This window comes from Pyxicephalus adspersus, chromosome 7, assembly GCF_032062135.1.
Source record: "Pyxicephalus adspersus chromosome 7, UCB_Pads_2.0, whole genome shotgun sequence".
Taxonomy (NCBI): Eukaryota; Metazoa; Chordata; class Amphibia; order Anura; family Pyxicephalidae; genus Pyxicephalus; species Pyxicephalus adspersus.
Genome location: NC_092864.1, coordinates 4,001,960 through 4,017,099, shown reverse-complemented (window position 1 = coordinate 4,017,099; position 15,140 = coordinate 4,001,960). Strand labels below are relative to the sequence as shown.

Genomic DNA, 15,140 nt, shown 5'->3' with positions numbered 1-15,140 from the left:
CCCCCAGCTGCACTGAACGCTCTTTCAGATAACACACTTGCGGCTGGGCAGGCAAGGATCTGAATGGCATGTTCTCCCAGCTCCGGCCACTGCTCAAGCTTGGATACCCAGTAGCCCGGTGGGTCCTGGCTTTGCAGGTTGCAGATGTCCCATGCAGAGCTCAGGTATTCCTGCACCATGACTGAGTACCTCTGTGTCATTGGCAATTGCTGCACGGACTGGCAGCTTGCTTCCACTGAAAAAAAGCCTGCATAGTTAGGCTTAGATGACCTCTACTGCTGCTGCCACCCATGCCGCCTAAAGCAGTTGTTTGGCTCCCATGGCTGGTGAAACTGCCATAAGGATCCCTGCTGCTGCTGGCAGCTGGAAAAGCTGAGCACTTCTTGGTAGTGCTGCATTTTAGGTCCCCTGTATTGGGGCAAGATTAGTTGTTGTATCCCAGGCTTGTAAGGTGGATCCAGTAATGTAGCAATCCAATAGTCATCAGACTTTGTTTTTATGTGTTTTATGCGTGGATCTTTGGCTATGCACTCCTGCATGAAGGCTGTCATGTGGCTCAAACTACCCACAACTGAGGTAATTCTGGACCCACACTCCTGTGGGTCGAACAGCAGCACTGGGTCGTCCTCCTCCTCTGCCTGGTCTTGCCATCCACGGGATCAGCCTGGTCGCCTCTTCAAAAGGTGACAATACAGTGCACAAGTCCTCAATTTGCAGCCATTCCGCAGGGCTGAAGAAAGGTAGTGTAGGTATACGTCTGAAACGAACAGACTCTGTCACGTAATCCACCACTCCTTTCTGTTGTTCAGCCAGCCGTTGTAGCATGTAAAAGGTGGAATTCCAACATGTGGCCACATCACACATTAACTGGTGCACTGGCAGGTTGAGATTTTGCTGTAAATCCACCAATATGGCACTGGCTGTGTACGACTGGAGGAAATGCGCTGACAACTTTCTGGCCTTCAGTAACAGCGGCTGGAGGCCTGGGTAATTCCTAAGGAAGCACTGAACTATCAGGTTCATGACGTGAGCCAGGCAAGGTACGTGTGTGAGTTTCCCACAATGCAGGGCTGCCAGCAGATTGGCCCCATTGTCACACAGGACCTTGCCTGGCTGAAGTCTGTTAGGAGTTATCCATTTCTCCTCCTGCTCCCGCAAGGCACTTAGAATGGCTGCGCCCGTGTGGCTGAGGAAACCCAGGGTTCGCAACCTCAGGACTGTGTGGCAACTTCTGAACTGTGCACCGAAATAGCAAACTGCAGGTTGGTGCTGGCGCTAAACAGATGCTGCCGAATGGGAGGTGCTGGTGCTGGGTCTCCACGGCAAAGAGTCCCTGGAGGAAGAGGTTGAGGCACAAGATTCAAAGGAGGAGGTGGAAGTGGAGGTTGAGGAGGAAATTGCGTGGCGACGTGCTCTGGGCGGAGGTAGGTATGCAGGCCTTGGTGCAGCTGCATCTTCCTCTGCTGCCACCAAAGTTACCCAGTGAGCTGTAAAGGAAATATATCTTCCCACTCCATGCTTGCTCGACCAACTGTCAGTTGTCAGGTGCACCTTGCCAGAAACTGAGTGCTGCTGGGCCATGGACACATTGCTCTGCAAGTGTTCATGCAAAGTAGGAACACATTTTTTAGCAAAATACTGTCGCTTAGGTATAACGTACTGTGGGATTGCGCACAAGAATGCGTAACGGAACGCATTGGAGTCCACCAGCTGGTAAGGGAGGAGCTCTAACGCAATCAGCTGTGCAATTGACACATTGATTAGCTTTGTTTGGGGGTCATTTGGGCCATATTTCCTCTTGTGCTTCAGCATCTAGGGGATGGAAGGTTGGATGCTGCTAATGCTAACCACANAAACATTGGACGATGGGGTAGAAGTTGGGGTGGATAGCAATGATGCCTGGTCCTGACTGCTAGCAACGCGACAAACAGCAGCCGATCTGCGTTGAAGCTCCTGCTCACCGCTGGTGGAGGCTGAAAAAGGTAATGATCGGCTACATGCCACACTCAAATTTCTGGCAGCAGCACGGGTAACTTTGGTGGCAGAAGGAGGAAAGGCAGCGGAGGAAGATCAAGCCGTTTGACCTTGCTTCTTGGGGCGAGGTGGTTGCACAGAGCTCTGTGCTTTCACCAGGTGTTCCCGCCAGGTTACTGGGTGGTGGCTTTTTAAATGAGAGCTCATGCAACTTGTTCCAAGTGTGTTTGGGTTTTTGCCTCGTTTCAAGTGTTGAGCACACAGTTTACAGATGACCATAGTGTTGTCATCACTATGGACATTAAAAAATGCCCACAATGGTGAACATTTAACCATTTAACTGGGCCGAAAGGTGCTCTGTAGCTGGTGCTCGTGGTGGCTGTCCGCGGTTGTTGAGGCATAGCTGTGGGGACAGCTTCCGACAATTTATGTCTATGACTTGCCTCACTGGTAATTAAAGTATGCAGAGTGTGGACAGCTTTTACCCTCTTACTCCCTCTACCCCTTTGAGAGCGCTCTGCAACCTCCTCCTCCTCTTCTTCCTGCCTATGATGATCTCCTTGTTCGCCCCATGTCGGGTCAAGGACATCATTATCATCATCAGAAGAGAGTTTCCCTATATGTGCCGAAAGGAAGCAGCGGCCTTTTGGAGCCAGTTTGAATTGGGTGGTCTGGCTCAGAGTGTTCTGATGAAAAGTAACTGGGGGGAAAGCCTGTGAACTGACTCTCTTCGTCAGATGACTCAAACAACTGAGCATTTTCAATGAATGATTGTATCTCCGCCTCTCCAACCCCTCGGTGGGACTCCTCTACATACTGCCGTACACGTGACTTTCCAGCCGCTGATGAGGAACTAGGAGGAACAGGTGTATCATGGACTGTTTGGGACACCTGTAAGGCCTGTGTCTTGAACTGGGATGAAGAGGGGGTACAATCACTTGACCCAGGCTGGGTCATGTACTCCACTACGTCTTCTCCCTGGTGTTGCAATAATGGACGCCCACCACCAACAGCAGCTCTTCTTGTTCTTGGGTCTGCAGCTAAAAACAAACTCATACTGGTTTGCTTGCCACCCCTGCCAAAGCTGCCAGACATTGTAGAAATGTTTTTCTTTATTTGACACCCTGCAAAATAATTTGTAGCTAATATGCTTTATATATGTCAATTTGTACAGTAAGTGGATTTTTTGATTGGGGGAGGGGGGGGTTGACACAAAGTGCGCTGTGTGTGTTGTATGCAGCACTTTCCTTCAGTGGTGACGCTTGTAATATGCAGCACAGTATACACTGCGTCTGTGTGTCTGTCTCGCAGTGCAAATGTGATACTGTGCATGCAGTCAGCGAGGGGACCCTGTCTCTGGCTGCGTGTATGTAACACACTGACTGACTATCTATCTAGCTAACAGTGAAACACTCTACCTGAGTACAGTAGCTTTCAGGACTGCACCAATACAGTACAATCCAACTATCTATCTGACTAATAGTGTGTGTGACACAGTCTACCAAAGTAAAGCACTTTTTCACTTTGACAAAGAAAGCAAGCCAAGCAGCACAGAAAGGTTGTGATGCTATCAGCAAATCTCTGTCAGGAGTGGTAAATGCGGGCACACCCTGGCCTTATATAGGCCGATGGCTGCCTGGGTGGAATGCAGTGACTGACAGCCAATCGGCTGCCTGCCACAACAAACATGGAGGGGGGCATCCCTGCTCTAATTGGAGGGCCCTAGCCATCATGGGGGAGGTCCCTAGGCATTGTTGGAGGGTCGAATTCAGCAAAATTCGGGTAAGGTCCACCCGAATTCGGTCATATTCAGGTCAAACATTAGGACGACCCAATTCGAACAACAACACTAACCACTACTACTCAACAACAACAACAACAACACTAACCACTACTCAGAATACCCCTGTTCCCACCAGTCAGGAGTCACCAGTAGCATTCAACTGGCGATTGGTACATAGGTATGACACTGTTTATTCCATGCTTGATAGGATCAGAGTATTGAAATGGGAGGCTATTGGCTCAGTACATCAGGTCCAGGGTAGGTTTTTTTTTCAGTATCTCTAGCTCAGACACTGGATTGGTTCGCTAACCTGAGGGTGTACTAGCATGGGCAGAGTGTCTATATTGGAGCACATTTGTCTCAGGACTCCTCTATACCCAAAACTCATCACAATCTTGTACAAACTTACAGAAATCACTGCGGTGACCACCCACTCTTATGTATCTTGTTGGGGGAGGGACCTCAAACACTCCAAAACTTATGAGGAATGGTTTACCAATTGGACCAGATTGACTAAAAGTTCCAATGTGATTACATTGGCATATAAGGTTATGATGAGGTGGTACATGGTTCCATCTAGGCTGAGGCATCTGTCCACAGCAGAGTCGGGTCTATGTTTTAGAGGCTTCAAGAATTGGGTAGTGAGCTACATGTACAGTGGACGTGCCCTTCAGTTAATAGATTTTGGGGAAGGGTGTTTAGATTGTTAAGCACTTCTAGAAAAATGTGGTTAGAGATCCCTGGGTGGCCCTACCACAATTTAAGCCTCCAAATCTTACTAAAACCCAATTTGCTTTAGGGGCGTATGGTATTTTAGCAGCTAAGCAATCTATTGCAAGGAACTGGAAACAATAAGCTATTCCATATCATGAAATGCTGCTCCGGTTAGACAACACATTCTTAAATGAACGCCTGTCTAGTATTTTGAATGATACCTGGGAAAAATTTTCTACAATATGGGAGCCTTCGAGAGAGTTTTGGTTTCCCAATGTAACCCCATTCTGGTAAGGTCTGGGGAATGGTTTGTTTCTGAGGGAAAGTAGCCCCGTCAACAATGGTCACTGATCTCTTTCTGTTGGTTCAACAGTCGCTAGGTAATATCCAGAGGCATATGATTTTGTTTTATTGGTTTTTTGGTACTTAGTATGTTTAAGGCTAGTACCAGCCCTGGTACACTGCCACTTTACAAAGCAGTCAGGGAGAGTGCAAGAGAATAACACCCACTTGTAGCATCCGCAAAACTTTTATTAGTCTGTGTGTGTGTTGGTCATTGACAACGCGGCAGCTTCACAATGTGCAGGCCGGAAGGTGCGAGGCTGATCCAATGATTTGATGGCTTTATGTGGTTTGGGGAATCTATGCTGAAGCAGCACTGTGATAGAAAATAAAGCCAAGGCCAACAAATTAAGACTAGAGGCAAGAAGGGGGAGGTGCAGTGATCTGGGGTGAGGATTACAGCCGATGAGCCCTGATCTTCACATGTTTGCAGGAAGCACCGACTGCCATGAAACCTTAAAATTGTATTCAGCAAGTATGTAGAATCTGCATATGGAGGTGTCCTACAAGATGAGGCCATACACCAATGCTGCTTTCTAATGGATTTTTCAGTGTGTGAGAGTTACAATAAGATGCAGCCGTCATATAAATCCAGTGTCCGGCAGGAAAGAACTCAAATTCTTCTGAAGGTAGCAGTACAAATCCTCAACTTCATAGCCTTGATTCCCATTTTCCTAAATGAGTGAATACTTCTGGAGGAGTCGAAGATGTTAAAGTAAACTTGTTATTCAACAGGGGCCATTTCTAAATGGATCCTGAAAAATGCACAAAGCAATTGCCTTCAGAAACTGATCAGATTATTTCCTAGTCTGTAGTGGTGCCTAGTAATTCCAAAGTCCTCTTCCTCAGAGTTGCATATCTGCAGTGTGATAACTAAAGCACTGCTGTCTCAATTTTAGAAGATCCGAAGCTGGACTGGATAGCACTGCTGCGCTGCTCATTATTCTCCAAAGTTCAGACATAACGAAGCAAAGTCCTGCCAAGGCCCAGTGCACACATGGTAACCTATTAATAGGGATACATTGACTGCATGGAGACCGCAGGCATCACCAAGGACTAGAATTTGGCTTTCTTGGAAAAAAGCTTCCAGAGCCTTTCTTCTTTATTTGGTATAGGTAACTCTCGAGAAAACCAAAATAAAAAGGATATTTTATATAGAAAATTGGAGAAAGACACATTGGCCACTTTTTTTTTTAATTTATTGAATTAAACAAAATTTAAAAAAAAATGCACAAAACCATGAATATCAACAGTTGCCATGACAATAGCGTCACAATTTAAACGAATTTTATAAAAAAAAAAGAAAAACTTCAAAATTACAGAACGTTAGTCGAGATTTCACAAATTTTTAATATTAATCATGAACAAGTCGCAAGGGCTCAGCATTGCGCCCAGATTCGTGCAGGAATGGCGATAGGTACGGGTACAGCTTCTCGGTGAAGGTGGCAATGAAGGTGTAGATGGCCGACATGTCATCGGCATTGAAGAAGGATATCTGGCCTCCCTCGTAATCCACATACACGCCCATCCTCTTCGGTTTGGAGCTGAGAATTAAGGTCTTGGATGGAGATTCCAGGGCCTTGTACGCATTGCCATTCCTCAGCCAGATGGCCCAGTAGCCATTCTTGGGATTCAGCTTGATCTTACCCTTGCGGTTGCTGGACTCGCTGGCCATGCCGACATCCCAAGCGGTTTTATCTCCCACATCCACCTCCCAGTAATGGCGGCCGGAATCAAAGCCCTGAGACCCGAGCACGAGGATACACTGGCTGAATCGCTTGGGATTGTCAGGGAGAGGTAGGTTGTTGTCACCATATTTAACGCTGGTCAGCCCATCAGATAGGATCAGATTGGGGTGAGCTGTGCTGGGGTCCAGCAACATTGGAGTAAGATCTAAAAGGAAAAAGGCTTTGGTTTATAAAGCTGATAGAAACAACCATGCATTAAATCAACCCTTTAAAGAGCAATGTGTACTTTAATCTCAAAATCTTAACTTTAGATTACAAATGCAAAACAACAATGGCAAGTACAATTTTCTAAATGATTGTGCCTTACTGCTCCAGTAAAGGTTTCCTGTAAAGCAAGCCAATACGGAGCTTTGTGTATACCTTCAAGCCCAACACAATGCTATATTCACCTGTCCTCATTCCAATGAAGGTTACGGTCATCTTCATTTTTACCATCTTGATTGGCTGGGCCCGGATGATGCAAGTCCCGGTAAACACAGGGACAGCCGGGTATCCTGGCAACCAAAATTGAGCTGCGCAGGTAAGAAAGATTATTGCAGAAGGGACATCACCTGTCCCCTTCAACAATACTGACCTGCCAGACCCTAAAATTTAGTTCCGTTTTTTTATCTACAAGCCTGTATATTTGATACTATATATAAAGATCATGCAATCAAAAAGTAAAACATTACAAAAGTTTAGGTCAAAGAAATGTTGACCAATTCAGGGAGTCGTTTGATGTACAAGCCTGAACTTACATGGAGTAATAAAGGATTTCATCTGCTTCCACAGCGCAAACTGAAGGGGTCCTTTAAAGGTGCCCTGGCACAGTTCCTTAGAAAGAAGGGTATTTCCAGTGGATGTGACCTGTTTTTGTTGCTCCTGGCACCTGATGTAAAAGGGAGAGGCGTGTTAAAGAGTAAGGCACCCACCAAATGTTTGCAAAACCACCAAGATGTAGGCAAAAGAAAAAAAAAAAAATGTAAGGACTTACTTTTCAATGAATGACTTGATGTCCTGCAGGAATAAAATGGGGAAAAAAGCAGTTATGTACCATGAACCTGAAACAATGATGAAATATTACAGAATTACATTGTTCAAGCCCCACTTACAGTAAGGAAAGATATGGAGTCAGTATCGTCCATTCTCTCCTTGGCCACACCGATGGTCTGCTGGATGTTGTCTCGATTTTCCTGCATCTTCACCAGGTTGGTCTCCATATCCTTCAGCAGACTCTCACCCTGTTCATTAAGCTGATCCAGCAGTTTCTCCTCTCGCTCCTTCAGGAATTTGTGGAGTTTGTCGAATTCAGACACAATGTGGTCTTGGTACTCCTTTAGCTTGTTCTGTAGAGAAGAAAAGTGTGAGATACTACAGCATAGGGAAAGGGATGTTGGGAACAAACAGCTTTTCAGAGACCCATGTGAAAGGGTCCAGCCCATCTAATGAGTGGACTGGGAGTTGGCTTACTTTGTGTTGTCCAATCTTCTCAACCTGCTGGTTGGTCAGCTGGTCAGTCACCTTCAGGGCTTCCTCTAATGGGGACACTATAGCAGACAGCTCAGTCTGGAAGGAACACAAGACTAACATGGTAAATAAAAAGCACAGACAACTTTACTCTGTGTTTAAGTAGAAATATTACAAATTGCGTACTCTGTACACTCCCACTGCATCCAGCATGGGTAGGAAGTTGTGACTGGCATGTTTCAGGGAATCACGACAGATGACACAGCTCAGGGTTCCCTCATCCTTACAATAAAGCTTCAGCCTCTCGTCATGTTCCGGGCATTTCTCCAGAGGTCGGGCTTTTTCCTTCTCCACAGGCTTGGCTGGAGTCAGGGCAGCAACGGACCCGGCAGTCTTCTTAACTAGGTTGGCCAGGGCTCGGTTGGTGGTGTACCCCTTCTCGGTTATATCTTCCTTACAGTCGGGGCATGTGAAGGTATCCTGACCCACCCAGGCTTTGTCAATGCAGTTGCGGCAGAAGTTGTGACCGCATTCGACCATGACGGGATCCTTGAAGAGCTCATTGCACAGCAGACAGGTCAGCTCCTCGGCAAAATCCCCAGATGCCAACACAGGGCTGCTCCGTGCAACTTCATTCACCTCCACCTTGGATTTCTAGAAAAAAGAAAAATGAGAAGTTGAGGGAAGGCCATTTACATCACTACATTGTTAAGGAAGAAACAGGTTATTAAATGTCCACGTGCAATTATATCTAGCAGGTAACTGCTTTTATCAAAAGAATAAAAAAAAGGAAGTTGTAATCTATTAAACATTGGTGTTGGCACAATAGATGAGAGGAATTCAGTAGATATATCAGTTACAGTTTTACCTCACTTCCTAAAAACACAAAACTGCCCAGAAATCACCCACAAAACACAAAGAAATCGCCCTGCACAAAGTTTCTCCGCAAAGACTGGTAAATGCATTATCAGAACTAAGTGGATTATTAAAATGCCTTTATTAAAGATCAACTGATTGAGAATTTGATTTGCAAAGCATTCAGAACGCCAGGAGAAAATGAACAGTCTGAGACCAACTACTAGATTACGGGGAAATAAACGCAACAAAATGTTGCGGAAAGAAAACCATGAAAAGTTGTAAAATGCAACCTTAGCAAAACAAGAGGCTGAAATGGGTTTGTGTTCATTGTTTTTGCTTTTCTTAAAAGAAGCCCGAAGAAAAAAAAATAAAAAAAAAAAAAAAGTTAACAATTGGCTAATGGAGGAATGGGGTATACCCAACTTCAGAAGCCAGGATAAAAAAATAAAAATAATTCACAAGTCTAAGTGGCAAATGGGCCAGCCGAGACTGTGGAAGTGCAGTGGGAAGCAAGAACAGTCTGTTCTGGCTTCAATAAAGAATGTCGACATTAAAAAAAATGAATATGCACTTAGACCTGAAAAACTCCCATGTTTTAAATTCTCTAATAGGAACGAAAGATTTTCTGGGGGAGGGTGCTGGACAAAAACAAAAAAAAAAAAAAAACAGAAGTTGGGAGCAATAAAATGACATTTGATGATTTAGGCTGGGTACACACGTGCAATACTTGTCCTTGGGAAAGATCTTTCATGATCCTTTCCAATGACAAAAGGTCTGTACATACAGCACCATTCTCTTCTAGACAGGGGAGAATGATGGAGCGGCACCCCGCTTGGCTCTCTCCTTCACTTTTATTATGACCATTCATTGTTCGTGGATCCATGAACAACAAACGCTGTGCACACACCAGATTCTCGTGCGACATCAGCCCTGAGGCGATCAGACAAGAATCATCTGATGTGTGCACGTAGCCTTACCCCTGGTCACATTGCACGTGTGCTTTGTTTACTCTGCTGAGTGACTCGAAACTCTTCATATGGAGAGACAAAAAAAAAAAACTAAAACAATACTTTAAACAGGACTTATTTACCACTGACAAACTGAACGTAACACAAAAAGAAGGAAATTGTTAAAAAACACCACACATCTACACAACACCTTTATTTGAAAATTCACATTTTTTTTTTAGAATAGGATAAGCCCAATGGAAAATCCTGAATTTCTCCACTCAGTTCTAAACTTGCATAAGTAGAGAAAGTATTTGTACAATTTGGGGACAACATTCCTGTCCCCAATCACTGCACGGATGTTTTATGGATGGCAGGTCTGCAGGCTTGCACATCAAAGTAAAACTTTGGAAGATAGGGGACATTTATAAGAGCGACAGATGGAAGGGTACGAAAAACAAATCTGCAAATTCAAAAAGGCAGCATGGAATAAAAAAAGTTTTACTTTCATAAAAGCTCCAATTGCAAAAGAAAAGAAAAACAAAAAATAATAAAAGAATCAACATGGTGCTTAATCTTTCATGAATTTTAGGTTGCCTGGTGTCACCTTTAAGGTACCAAAAGCAAACTAATGGGAGGCAGGAAAATAAAACCGATCATTGCCGGCACAGTACCTATAAAGTAAAAATAAAACGCAAATTTCAAGCCTGCAAGCTGCACCTACACTGCAGGTAAATCACAAGGAAAGGTGACACTTTCACAGGCTTTGATTTATGCGGCGAGAACTTGGCGGAGTGGTTTGACAGCCCGCGTTACCTTCGGTTCAGGTTCATCTTGGTTTTTCTCCTTCTGGACCGTTTTTTCGTTTTCAGAGACGTCTTGGTCGTTTCCATTTGCCGCGTCATCCTCCTTCAATGGTTTAGGCAGCACCAGGCGGGTTTTGTCCACCCATTCGTTTTGACGGCGAGCCACTGCGGAAAAAGTGAGCTCACAATAGGTATTTTCATAAAACAACAAAAAATGAGAAGGCGGGGGGGGGAGCGAGGCTCGATTATGAAATTACTTACCACAGAATTCCAGGGTACTAGAGAAATGCTTGACAGAATAAAGGCAATTGTATCTAATAAGTTTAACGACTGATAATTGACCTGGGGGGATTATTAGAGATTCAGACTGAAAGGACCAAAACCTGGGGCATCTTTACACCAAGCTGGCCAGTGATAGATTCCTCTACACATCCTGGATAAGCATAACCATTTGTCTATGTTATAATTCCAGAATCAAAGGCCAACAGACGTCTGGCGTGATGAGCTTAGGAAGTCATTGGGTGACCATCCTAGGCACACCACAATATAACAGCAGGTCATCAGGAGGGGCAACAACTTTGTCCAACGGTTCCTTGCTGCCCCTTGGGTAAGAGGAAGCCTGATGTCCCTGCACCAGGCCTTTCACTTCTCTGCACAGGCAGAAAAGAAATTCTACCTGAGGTTTGTGCACAGGGTGATCGGTCTGCACTCCATTATTCAAAGCAACTGTTCAACAAGTACAAAGATACCACACGTGTAACAGGGGAATGCAGGAAGACCCCTGATAGTCAGTGTGCTGGATGTATACAAAATGAACCCTGGCTGAAGCTTAAGTTTGCATTAACACAGCAGCCATCACCGCCTTGGGAGGGTCCATGCTTTTGGAGAGAACATTTTAATTTAGATTCTACTCACACCGCATTTTAGATCAGAATTGTAAACTCAACATTGAATGGTAAAGAATGTTTATATGTTTTCTTTACACGCTGCACAACCGTAAAGGTCATGCAGCCTAAAGAAAGGCTACGAGGAGCTGACCCTTACAGTGTGAACAGCTTTGCAGTCTGTTATACAAACGTATTTGTCTTTTGGTTTTTCAGGTCACTAGAAAATCAAGGAGGTTGGAAATGTAACAGCTATGCAGGACCATGAGACAGCAAATATTACTGAGACATAGTAAGTCAGGTTGAAAATAAGAAAATCCATTAAGTTCAACCACTAGGGAAATAAACATATCCCTAGTATAAAACCCTATGGACATAGTTGATCCAGAGGAAGGCAAAAAAACCCTGGCACAATTTACTCCAACAGGGGAAAAAAAATCCTTCCTTATTCCATGAAGCAAGTTAGTGTTCCCTGGATCAACAGTCTCTGTTATCTTTACTTTAAAGCCTTATTACCCAGTTATATTTTGTGCTTCTAGAAATCATTCAGCTTAAAGCAATCTATAGTAGTTGCTGAAACTCCTTCCTGAGGGAGCTCATTGCACATTTTCACAAACCTTACAGTGAAGAATCCCTTCCTTATCCGGAGTTTAAACTTCTTTACCTCCAGACGCAAAGAGCGCCCCCTTGTGCTTTGTAATGATCTTAGTGAGTGGAAACAGGATATGAGAATTACAGAGATTGCCATACTTCCTTGGGCTCATTACTTTCCATGAGCATGGAATGAGCAGAAGATGAATCTGGCCAGAGAAAGGAATCGTCTGGCCAGATAGATCCTGGATATGGAACATTTATTAAGCAGAAATACTCAACAGCCATGCAGCTTCCATTATCCAGGAGCTTATTAATGGCAGCCTCTGAAATCTTGTTTCCTTCTAGTAGATCCTTATAATATTCACCGTCTGTGACTTTCAAGGGTAAAAGCTGTATTTATTGGAGGCTGGGGGGTAACGTGAGTGCTTTAAGATGAAGACATTTTTTATCACTGAGCCAATGTAAACATCAGAGGAAAGAGGCCGATGTAGCAGACATTCCTGGTCACAGACATGAAAAGCTCTCAGGTGTTCCCGGCCTACAGCTGGCCACATACATTTCAATTGCGTTATACAATCGACTGTCCAGCTTGCCTGGGATCAAACAAGTGCCGATTGAGATATCACAATCATCTCGACATGTTTTCTCCTTCCAATTTGCACGTTTCATGTGCTATGATGTGCATTGGGTTGCCTCTACCCATCCTAGAGGTTCTTAGCAAGTTCCTGTGCACCAAAAATAAAATAGTAATGGTCCCATTTTTGACCAATGTATTGCACGGTGTGAAATATTACAATATGTGTAAAAGACCAATTGGATTTGAGTGAGGCCTATATACAATGTGGAAGATTGCAATGTATGTGGCCAGGTGATGTGACAGGACCTCTTAATACAGACATAGGCTGAGATGGTTTATTGAAGTCAGAGCAGGGTTTGACCCAGAAATTTTTTAAGCCAAATGTGAAGAAATTGTAGGTTGGTGGTGGCCCCTGTAGTGTGACCCAATTTTTTAGTAACCACCCAAAAACAGCTGGGTGGTTACTGAAAAGTGCCGGGTGGTGCGCCCAGCAGAAAGGGTCCGGAGAGAACGCCGCAGAGCGCACACACCTTTGTCACAATCACTTATAAGTTAAAAACCTATTTCCACTATAAGATACGGGAAAGTTATCATCAATAATATGCAACAGAGAATCTGCGTCTTACATCTGGAAAAACAAAAACAGACGATAATTCTCAGAATGAGGCGTTTTATTTCCTCCACCTTTGTGTTACTTACAACCAATGTATCGGACGTAGAACTCCTCCCGGCCGGCCTGTTTATTTATTCTGGTCTTCACAATCTCGGCGTCATCTGTAATAGAATGAACGAGGTGAATTGATTGATATAATCTGCTCCCATTGGTGCCCATATCACTGTACACCCCCCATGTTTGTGCCTTGCAGAGAGATCAGTGCTGGGGTGCCGGGGATGCAGCTTCCTCTGACAACGCTGTGCAGTACTGCCCCCTAGGTGCTGAAGAATGAATGGGAGTGCAAAGCCTCCCGGGATACCTATGTCACACATCCCTAGAGGCTCTTGGGCGCTCCTTCTGCACATGCCTGAGCATCTCGGGCATTAGTAGAAGGAAAGGAGCCTTTTCGCGCAAAGAGAAAAATTTCCATGTGCAGCGACATCGGCAAATTATTTTTCATCCTACGTCACCCAGAAGAAAAGACAAAGATGGCGGCACCGGTATGGATAGGGAGAAGACGTAGACCAGTCTGCAGGATTGAAGGTAAGTGTATTTAAATTTTTTTGAGTATAGTTCCTCTAATTTATAAATTATTCACCTATCTATTCACCCAGACAGCATTTCCTATTGTGACCGCTGTGCACTTCAACAAGTGGCCACTAGGTGGCAGAACGAGTCATTGTTTTAATAGAAACTGCAGAGAGGGAAATTCATTTCAGATGAATGAACAGGGGAATAAATTACAAATACAACCCAACGTGTTTCACGTCGGATTCATCAGGGGGTTATATTACCTATAAGAGGAAATACCTGGAAAAGGGACGTTTACAGCAGGATGACCAGGGATTATTTTGGTAAAAGCAGCATTATAAAATATTAATCTGGCTCCGTGTGATTCACTGGCTGTGCGATTCATTCAGATTTCATTACATAGCGGGGGATGGCAGGGACACGTTATTGTTCCTGCACATAAAGATGGTGCCGGCTGCATTATTATGAATCACGTGATCAGACACCATTACCCAGAATCCCTTGTCCCTGTGCTCCATATACCCCCATAGGGAGAGGGGTGGTCATATAGAGGTAAGTACTCACGGTAGGTGCCGTCCTGCCTTTTACAGGAGTAGGTGGCCCCGATCTGTACGGTAAAGTCCTCATCATCGTCCTCTCCTCCTCCCTCCTCTGCGTTGTCCTCCTCATCTTCCTCCATGGCCTCCTCGGGGTTGCTGTCCGCCTCTTCTCCCCCCAGGGCCACCTCCAGCTTCTCGGCATCATTGTTCTGAGCGAGGGAAGCCATAGCGGGCAGTCACGTGATAAACCAAGGAGGGGGGTCTGGAAACTGCTGGATCACCTCACAGAGATGCCGAGAGGCCTAGAAAAGATTTGGCCTAGAAATTTAGCGCAACGCCCTGCACGGAAACCCGACGAGCGAGCGGGAAGTGTGTGAAAAGCAAAGGACGGACCGCAGTCTGCCAAGACAAGATGGAGAATGAACAAAGCTGCGTGTACTGACCGTCACACCTCTTCCTCCCACAGCGTACAATGAAGTGGGCGGTGCGTACGCATGCCCTCACTAAACATGGCCGCCAGGATTCTCACGTGACCCGTGGCGTACTTCCGTCTGATGGTCGCGGCCTGCTCCAGGGTGAAGAGCGGCGGGTTTGTTTGCGGAAGGCGCACATTTCTGGACTGAAAGAAGCAGTGGGTGGTCGGAGTGTCCCGAGGAGTCGGCGAGGTTCCACTTTCCTCTACGTAACGTCGTTGGTAGGGAGTGACGTCAGAAGAGCCGGTCATGTGATTTGCACGGTAAAG

At 45.1% G+C, this 15,140-nt stretch overlaps 1 protein-coding gene across 1 annotated transcript; it reads right to left on the bottom strand.

The window, feature by feature from the left end:
• Positions 1-5,995: 5,995 nt before the first annotated feature.
• On the bottom strand, positions 5,996-14,879 carry LOC140334834 (nuclear factor 7, brain-like). The gene is made up of 9 exons (XM_072417081.1): positions 14,424-14,879; positions 13,373-13,447; positions 10,629-10,783; positions 8,194-8,661; positions 8,011-8,106; positions 7,653-7,886; positions 7,535-7,557; positions 7,299-7,429; positions 5,996-6,706 (listed from the first exon to the last, which is right to left on the bottom strand). Exons 1-9 carry the CDS (start codon positions 14,623-14,625, stop codon positions 6,168-6,170), a joined length of 1,923 nt encoding a protein of 640 aa, XP_072273182.1. The 5' UTR covers positions 14,626-14,879; the 3' UTR covers positions 5,996-6,167.
• Positions 14,880-15,140: the final 261 nt, after the last annotated feature.